Source organism: Diceros bicornis, chromosome 15 (genome assembly GCF_020826845.1).
Source record: "Diceros bicornis minor isolate mBicDic1 chromosome 15, mDicBic1.mat.cur, whole genome shotgun sequence".
NCBI lineage: Eukaryota > Metazoa > Chordata > Mammalia > Perissodactyla > Rhinocerotidae > Diceros > Diceros bicornis.
Genome location: NC_080754.1, coordinates 28,157,195 through 28,166,825, shown reverse-complemented (window position 1 = coordinate 28,166,825; position 9,631 = coordinate 28,157,195). Strand labels below are relative to the sequence as shown.

Sequence of the window (9,631 nt, the reverse complement as noted above, 5' to 3'; positions counted from 1 at the left end):
AATTACAACTGTCCCCTCAGCATCCTCAACATTCCACAAACTTTCCGGCTTCCCTGCGTTTTTGCAAGCTGTGCCCCTCACCTGCAACGCCCTTCGCTCTGCCTTCTGCCCCCAAACCCTCTACACCGCGGTCCTCTCTGAACTCTCCATTCCCTCTGAGTCTGCGCTGCGCTGCACAGCACAGGGCAGGCCCCTCTCTCAATGTGCACGGGCGAAGGGCGGGAGATTCTCTGACTTCAGGGGCCTTATCAACAGGAGCGCAGGATGGGGCCTGCCTCACCTCCATGCCCGGCCATCAAAATAACGGATGCGCAGCCTAGCACTCACTAGGCCCTCGACGCAGTGCACCTGGGAGGGAGAGGGAGCCCCGAGACCCTAGAGGAGGTGAGATCTGAGCTGAATCTGGGCCTCAAGGCCTCACGAGGCACCTTCAAGGGAGGTCAGGCCATGAGGACCAGGGCGGGGGAGAAAGGGCGGAAAGTGTGGAGGTCCTGAAGGCCCAAGGTGACCGCCCAGAGACCGCTTTCGTGGCGCCCCCGGAGACCCGCGTACCTTGTCCTCGTAGGAGCGCTGGGCGGTGCTCACCGACCTGGCCTTCATCAGCAGAAGCACCAAGAGAGGCACCAGGAAGCCGGCAGCGGGGACCACTACGACGATGCTGCCCACGAGCTAAGGAGCTGCGCCCACAATGGACCTCCCGGGCCCGGACCCTCACCCCGACTCCGGCCCTGACAGACCCGCGCACGACCAGCCAGTCCATCCTCTCCCCACCCACCAACCCCTGGTAAACCTCACCCCACCCTGCCGACCTGGTCTCCGTGCCGCCCTCAGCGTCCTCCATCCAAGACCCCGCTAGATTGCCCACGCACCGCAGTGCCTCCTAGCCCCACCCATCACCCGGACCCTACCACCCTCCCCTGGTCCAGACTGGTCCTCCCCAGGGGGTTTCTCTCTAACCCCGCCCACCACTCGCCCGCCCCCGGGACCCCGCCCTTCGGCTGTCCTCGCCCTGCCCACAGCTCGCCAAGTGGACCCTGCAGCCTGGTGGATACGCGATGACCTTGTCAATGGAGAAGGGCAGGTGGGTGGTGCGCAGGAGGAAGACCATGCAGGTGACAAGCATGGAGCCCAAGTACAAGCATAGGCACAGGAGGAGCAGGATGAACAAGCCCAAGTTCCGGTGACCTATGCAATTGTTCACCCACCTGCAGTGGTGGTCGAAGTCCTGAGCGAGAGGGAGAGGGGGCAGCGTTCTGGACACCAGAAGAGGACAGGTCAAGCTCCCCGGGCCAGGCCTACAGCCAGCCGTGGGGCCCTTGGGCATCTAGTGTCAGCCAGCCCTGGTGTAGGACAGGGGTGCCTTTCCTCCCCCTGGCCTGACCAGGCTCAGCATAGATGTCGATGCTCCTGGGCGTGTCAGCACCTGGGTCGGCAGGGGCCAGCCTCCCAGGATAGGTGCAGGCAGGGAGGCAGTGAGCTGCATGAGTGACCAAGAGTGGCTGGGAGTTACTGCCACCCTTGGCCTTAGCAGTCCCGGAAGTGGTTTGAGGTCTGCTACTGGTCCCCTGTGCAAGTGGGCCTCCTGGTCCCAGGCAGGTGCAGAGCGGGTGGGGGTGTGGGCCAGAAGGGGGCAGATGAGAGGGGCGCTCACCTCCACACAGATGTTGCACCAGGGGCAGTGGTAGGTCCGCGGCGGGCGGTGGAAGCAGCACTGTGGGCACCACTGCAGGCGGAAGGCTATGTGCTTCGCCCAAACCACACGCACCGTCCTGGGGCCCTGTTCGTTGGAGCCTGGCATGGGAAGAGGATTGGGCAGCGGCAGGAGCCCTTCGTCACACTGCTGCTGCCGGGGTGAGGGCCGCCCCGCAGCATCACTGGCCTAGGCAAGGAGGTGTGCAGGGGAATCCTAGTCCGCACTGAGGAAGCTGACCAAACTCAGAGAGGCTGGCAGTCCAAGGGAAGGTAGACGTCCAGCCAGAGGACTTCTGTGAGAACGCAGGCCTTTGGAACTGTCAGTGATGTAAGGAGTGTGTGCAGTGGGAAGGAAGAAGACACAACTGAGTGGTTGCCAAGAGCTGGCTTCTCTTCCCAGCCTGCCCTGGCTCTGCCTCCAAGGCAACTGGAAAGCCTCCAGAATCCTGTTGTACCGCATCTCGGTGGCTTGGGAAATGAAGCAACAGAAGCAGGGCCCAAGTGAAGGGGATGTGGGGTGACGGGGTCTTGAGGCCCGAGGAGGGGACAAGGGAGGAGCACTTTAGGAATCTTCCCTGCACGCAGGACCCTTTAGGGTGCTACCTCCTTCTCCCAGGGGCCCGAGAGCTCACCTTGGTGCAAGATACCAGGGTCGGAGATGTTTAGAAACATGAGAATGCCGAAGGTGAGGACGAAGAGGGGTCCTGTGACAACAGGAAAGGCCCACTCCCCATTCTGGGCCAGCCATCTGCAACTGAGACCAGAGCAGGACTCAGCGCTGACCCTGGAGTCCCAAAGCTCCGCGCGGGACTCACTCCACCTCGTCCGGACTCACAGACCTCAAAGCCTGCTCTAAATAGCCAGGGCGGTGACAGACCCAGAGAGGCTCCACCAAATGTCACCCAATACTCCTAGCCACCAACAGCTCCCAAAGGCACCAAGCACTCTATGCCTCTGTGCCTTTGCACATTGGTTCCCACTGCCTAGAATATCCTCCCTTCCCTGACGCCTCTTCTGCACTTCCCCTGTCCGGACTCTCATGATCTGTCTTCCTTTCTGACTCTGTAAGAAACCTGCCGGCTTGTGTGGGAGACTCACGGGAAACCAAAGAAGAGTCCGCTGACAGCGACCAGCAGGACTCCACTGAAGGCAGCGAGCAGGCTCGGGACGAGCCAGGGAATTGGGACCTGAGGCGGGGGATGGCGCCCCTTCGTGAGGGGCATGCCATCCTCCCAGAGCCGCATGGCTGGACCTCTGGTGCCCACAGGCTCCCTCCCTGATACTGGCTCCGAGAGCCCTATGTTCCCAGCGAACGCTGAGGCCATAGTGAGCTCAGAAGCCTCAGCCCAGGGTGGAAGGCAAGAAGTCCCAGTGTGACATCACAGAGGATGAGGAGAATGTGGACTAGGGGTTCTGCAGCCTGTGACTGTCACTTCCCACAGCAACCACCCCACCCCCACCCGTGCTGGGGACTGAGAGGTCCTGCCCCTGTGAGCTTGGCTTGCACACCACATGAGACTACACAAACACATGGGGAGAAGGAGGTGATTCCAATCTCCCTCTCAGGCAAAGTGCCAATAGAAGCCAACAGTGCTCATTGCACATCTGTCTGCAGTTTTTCCTTTGGACTCTTCTAAAATTATACTTTGGGGGAGGGGGCAGCAAAATAATTTCGCAGGCTTCCTCTTTCCAGGCTTTTCATGACACAATTCTGGTCGATGAGATATAAGTGGATGTGTGTTCAGGGTTTCTAGAACAGCTTTTGCCTTCCTGATAAAGGGAGAAAGGACACAGGTGGCACAGCTCTGTTCCTTCTTCCTGTCTTGAACCTAGATGTGCTGGCCCGGGGGGCCCCTTTGACCCGTTAGCCAGCCCCTCAACAAGCTACACAGACAACATGTGAGGACCTTGTTGAGTCACTGCCCCAGCCTTGACTCCTTCCCCCTGAGCTGCGTATTATTTGAGAAAATAACTGGCTTCTCTCTTACGTGCAGCTGACAGTTGTCATTCGTTTTAGCCACTGAGCGTCTGAACCCCTCTGTGTTTGGAAGATTCCCCCAACTGGGACCCAGGGGCCACCAATGAGCCTCAGAGCATCTACCACCGACCGACTGGGGAGTCTTGGCCGACAGGCAGCCACCGCACTCATTTTCAGAGCTCCTGCGTGTTGAAGTGTAGTGGCCATTTTGGAGGTCACTTCAATTTCAACAGTGATTGTATTACTCGTGGACATGGGCCAAATATGTATTTCCAAGGTTCCTGCTTTGCTTTAAAAGCTTAGGCTGATAGTGAATGGGAGTAATTGAACTAGAACATTCTGAGAAAGTTAATTTGATTGAAAACAGAGAGCAGGGGACGGACCTGTGGCGTAGTGGTTAAGTTCGACGTGCTCTGCTTCGTCGGCCCAGGCTTTGCGGGTTCGGATGCCGTGCACAGACCTACACCGCCTGTCAGCCTGACTGTGGTGTCGACCCACATGCAAAAGAGAGGAAGAATGACACAGTTCTTCGCCCAGGGCTAATCTTCCTGAATCAAAAAAAAGAGGCAGATTGGCAACGGATGTCAGCTCAGTGTGAATCTTCCTCAGAACAAAAAGAAGACAGCACAAGTCCCTCATCAACTCACAATGATTGTTACTTTTAGTTTCTTGTCTATAGAAATGTTATGTTTCTTCCTGATGTTCAAATTAAGAGGTTGAAATCCATGTAGAAGAATATTGTCTTATAATTTGCTTGATAAAATTATATTTTAAAAACTAAAGTTTAAAGCTTTAGAATTTTCATTTGTCAGAATTTTGTATAACTCTATATTTCTATGCACATTTAAAATACGTACATACAGAGAGATATTAAAAACTTTTAAAGGTATATGTATAACAGAGAGAAAGAATTGGTAGCCTGCAAGAGAAATGACCTTTGAATAACAGTCTGTTGTCAACACGATACAGTAAAAAGTCCTTATTTGCTTTCTGCCTATTCCACCCAGTGGTAGACAGTCATTATCTCAGCGAAAACCTAAGTGAGTCATCTGAACGGGGTCTATTCACGTACATGCTTTTTTGCTGTTTTGAGACATGTTATGACCATAGACAATTCTAAACAAATTAGTAGAATGATAGGAGAGTCCTCACTTCTAACAAAAACGGAAAATGCTGAATGTTTGTCATGGTACCTTCTGCTATACCATGTAAAGGGCTGCTAGTCTGATGAATAACACGGCCAACACTATGACGCTTTCTTATCCTCAGGCACCTGGACTCATATAGAGCAACAGCTCTCTGATGTTGCTGTTTTCTGACGCTGAGCTCCAAATTCAGAAGAACAAAATTGACCCTGTGTCTTTTTGGCTGCTAGGTACACCACAGGCTGGCTCCGCCATCTCAGAACCCATGACACGGCACTCTCAAGCATCAAAGAATGTGAAAAACATAGAGATAGAACGAGCGTGCTCCATATTTTCTTCGTGTGCTCAATGACATTCTAAGCACTGCCTTACTTATTGGGCCCACATTGTGGGGTAAACTGATAAATTAGAAAGATGATTTCATGTCGGTTTTCTATTGGTAAAGTCTTATCAATGTGAATAAGTTTTCACTAATTTGGATCCTCTTGCAGAGTCAGGAAGAGCACATTCCAAGTCAAGTGCACGGCCCAACACAGAGACTGTCAACAAACTGGCCTCTAAGAATATATATATATATATTTTTGGAGAGGAAGATCAGCCCTGTGCTAACATTTGCCAATCCTCCTTTTTTTATTTTTATTTATTTTTTTGCTGAGGAAGACTGGTCCTGGGCCCACATCCGTGCCCGACTCCCTCCACTTTATATGGGACGCCGCCACAGCACGGCTTGCCAAGCGGTGCGTCGGTGCGTGCCCGGGATCCGAACCGGCGAACCCTGGGCCGCCGCAGCAGAGCGCACGCACTCGACCGCTTGTGCCACCGGGCCGGCCCCATAAGAATATTTTATTCCTTGGTTTACAACACTTATGTCAATTGGCAGCCATTGTGGCACACGCTTTACATAACAGATTCCTCAGTCTTTTCACTGCCCATTAATCCATTTTCTCCTCAGATTAATTACCAGTTAAGTCTTCATGGAACAATTACAGGGACCCATGCACTTATGTACCTCACCTCCATAGAGATTCCACTCTCCTCCATCTGATAATGCTGGCCTCTGTAAGAAGTTGCCCTGCCTTGTCATCAACACATGCTTTCTCTGCTCCCTTCATTTTTGCCTGAAGGTCCCTGCCAGAAGCTACTGGCCAGAGATTAGGTCTTCTGGAAGAAAATCAGAGAGGTGCAGCCTGAGAGAGGGATACAGAGAACAGATCCATGCTTACAGCCTTCCTAGAAGAAGCTGATGTGCCCACCAGAGCACACACCGGGGGGATCTGACACTCGGGACTCCAGGACTCCAGGGTCCAGCAACAGATGACTTGAGGAACACAGATTGTTGAGCCTGGGTTGACAGAAAGAGAATTCACAACATATGACTGAGTGACGCCCATGAGGGAAATCTGACGGTGCCTATTTGTTTCAGAATTTGTGGCTTCTTGTTTCAGAATTCTGTGGACCAGTTTTACTGTTTTCTTTTCTGATCAGCATACAATAAGGTCCCTTTTTATACTTTGTGTTCCGTCTCCAAACCCTGAATTTCACAAGCTATGACCATGACTATGACAATGGTCAAACTTAGCTGACTATTGCTGTTTAATTTAAATCTTTCCTTGATTGACATATTCATCCAAAATATATGGAAAGAACGATCCTTTTTGAAAGAGCAAAAATACTTCTTCACCTGGGCCCACCTATCAGAATCCGGGCACAGATGATAAGAGTTCCTCCACACTATCACGGTGAGGCTGAATATGGAAAGCTGTGAGTTACAGCTGGAATTACAAGCTAATGAATTCTCAGGAAAACTTTACAATCATGTCCTAATAAGTGGAATCCAGGGGAGTGCTTTTGCACAAATTGAAGCCTGGGACTATGCCAGCTGCCCTGTGAACCTTCTGGGAAACATTTAAACTGTGATGTGTAGAGAGCTCCACTTGTTAGTGTCATGATAACGCTACAGGAACTTGAACATACATTTACACACAGACACTCAGGAGGCTGCTTAGATACACACAGTGCCTTTACTGAGTCCCTGTACTGATCACGGCAATGACATTATTGTCAAAGTTTCCATAAGAACTAGTTCTCTTACCTAATTGAATACATCAAATCTGTTATCATGCCCATGACTGAAATGTCACTTCTAAAAATAAATTTCATTTAATTAGCGATGACCAGCCCACAATGAGGGAACGAGCAGTATACCTTATAAGTAGAAACATGCTAAAAATCCCTCCCAGAAAAATGGTACCTGTCCACTGGCTTTATAGACGGCACGTCAGGAACATTGGACAGCGTGGGGCTCTCAGAGAACACCTGGAGGTTTCTCACTACATGCCTGTAGCGACCGGCAGCAAAACCTGGAGGAGAAAGCACACTTGATCTCGACCTTGGAATACACAAGAAGATAGGTTCAGCAAAAAACTATATCTGGAATTTGGGAAGCATCTAAGTGACTCTCCAGGCAGAGTTTAATTCTCTAGTCTTAGGGTCTTACAGCTCTAGATCTCTGGCCAGAAATCAAGGAGGTCTTTGGGTGTCTTTTACTTACACCTCTTCCTATTTGACATAAACAAAAGAGCCCAAACAGAACACGACATGCACAAGTTGAAAGCCCAGGTCCTCCCAGCACATGCGCTGCCACCGCTGCCCTGGTCGCCGTGAGGTTTCGTTTCGATATCCTTGCCTAAGGGAGGAAACAGGCATAAACAAACAATATCAATGTGTGTAAAAATATAGCTGCTAATTGTGACTGTGTATGTCTTCTAAAGATTAATTTACATTCATGATAATTTCCTAATTATTCCTAATTTCCACTTCCTATAAAAACTGTAAAGAGGTAACATGTTCAATTAATGATATTGTCAAAACAATACAAAACAAAATACCACAGCTGAGATGGAACTTGAAACATTCGCTCAGTGAAAAAGAGGTATTGGAGAAAGTTGTGTGAAAACCCGGTCTGGGACATTTTGCCTGTGATAAATCGCTAGCTGCTCCTGGGGAACAACTAGTGTGCTTGATCAAATCTGGTAGATTTTAATCAGATTAAGATTTCTTCTACGCAGTTACCAAGAGGACCCAGCCAACCGTCCATCAGAGGTCACATTGTCTTGAACAAGACATTTATTTGACCCCTTTCCTTCTTTTTTTCGTTCTTTTCTTTCTTTCATTTCCTTCCTCCCTCTCTCTCTCTTTCTCTCTCTCATTCTCTCTTCCTTTCTTCCTATTAATGTCTTTGAGAGAACTCTTCGAATTGGACTGCTTAGACTCCTCTGTCCTCGCAGCAAGTTTGAAACGAAACCTGCACGCATGCTTGTAGCCAATTTGTAGAAAAAGTTGTACTGTTGTACTGTCTACAATAATTAGACACCACAACCTCCTGGTTTTCCTCCTCCTTTATTTGCTGCTCTACCTGAGTCTCCTTTGCTGATGCTCCCTCCTCTCTGACCTCTAAATATTAGAGCACCCGGTGCTCTTCTCCATCTCTGCTTCACTTCCTAGACCATCTCATGTGGTCCATAGCTTAACTACTCTCCATCTGCTTTCAGTTCCCAAATTAGTATCTCCAGCCCTGTCCTCTCCCCTGAACTCCAGACTCATCCTTCCACCTGCTCAGACGACATCTGCACTTGGTGTCTAACAGGCATCTCACATTTCACCTTTCCAGACTGAATCCCTGGATTCCTTCCTCCAGAAACCTACTCCTCCCTCAGTGCTGTACGTCCCAGGAATTAGGACCATCATTCACCCTCCTGTTCAGATCAAACCCTTAGAGTCACCTGACTCCTGTCTCTATCTCACATCCCACCTCCAGTCCATCAGCTCGACATTCAAAACAAAATCTCACGAGTCCAAGCCATCACCTTCTCTTGCTTGGATATTGCAATCCCTTCCTAAGTGACCCGTGCCTCTTCCTCCCTTGAACCTTAATAGATTCTGCTGCAAATAGTAGCCAGTGCTCCTTATAAAGCTTAGATCACGGCCTCTGCTCAGAAGCCTCCAATTGCTTCCCGGCTCACTCCCGGTAAAGTCCGCACTCCTTACTGTGGCCTTCAGGCCCTCCCTCATCTGGCCCCACTCACTTCCTGACCTCATCCCTAACTGAGTGTTAGGAATGCTCACTCCATGCCAACAGGCACACAGCATTCCCCGCTACAAATATTCACAGAGCTGGCTCCCTCACTGCACGGAGTTCTTTGTTCCAGGGGTGCCGTCTGCCATTATCCACATGCCTGCATCTCCTATGACACCCTTAGAATAGATTCCTAACTGTTGGATTTGGGTCAATGAATGTGAACATTTGAAACTTCTTTTGCATAGTTTGCAAGATGCTTTCCTGAAAGTTTGCACACGTTTATACTACCATTGTGAGCATCCCCATGCCATAAGACTAAGATTATAATTAAATATTCACATAAAATAGTTTCACCAGTTTTATAGATGACAAATGATATGCTGATCTTTTCATTTATATCTTCTTAAATTACTTATGAAATTAAATATTTTTATACACCTGTAGGTCATTTTATTCTAGTTGTTTTGTTAATTGCCCTTTTATATCTTTTAGCACTCACATTTCAAGTTTATATCTTGGGGTATTTTTCTTTTCTTTATGTGGTAAATAAACATAACATAAAATTTACCATTTTAACCATTTTTAAATGAGCAGTTCTGTGGCATTACGTTCATTCACATTGCTATGTGACAATCACTACTATTCATTCCAGAACTTTTTCATCATTCCAAACAGAAACTCTGTACCCATTAAATAATGACTCCTCATTCTCCACTACCTCCAGCCCCTGATAAGCAC

At 49.6% G+C, this 9,631-nt stretch overlaps 1 protein-coding gene across 1 annotated transcript; it reads right to left on the bottom strand.

Moving 5' to 3' along the window:
• Window positions 1-276: 276 nt before the first annotated feature.
• Window positions 277-2,364, bottom strand: LOC131414592 (palmitoyltransferase ZDHHC19-like). Its single transcript, XM_058555602.1, has 5 exons — window positions 2,296-2,364; window positions 1,652-1,879; window positions 974-1,225; window positions 553-669; window positions 277-348 (listed from the first exon to the last, which is right to left on the bottom strand). Exons 1-5 carry the CDS (start codon window positions 2,362-2,364, stop codon window positions 277-279), a joined length of 738 nt encoding a protein of 245 aa, XP_058411585.1.
• Window positions 2,365-9,631: the final 7,267 nt, after the last annotated feature.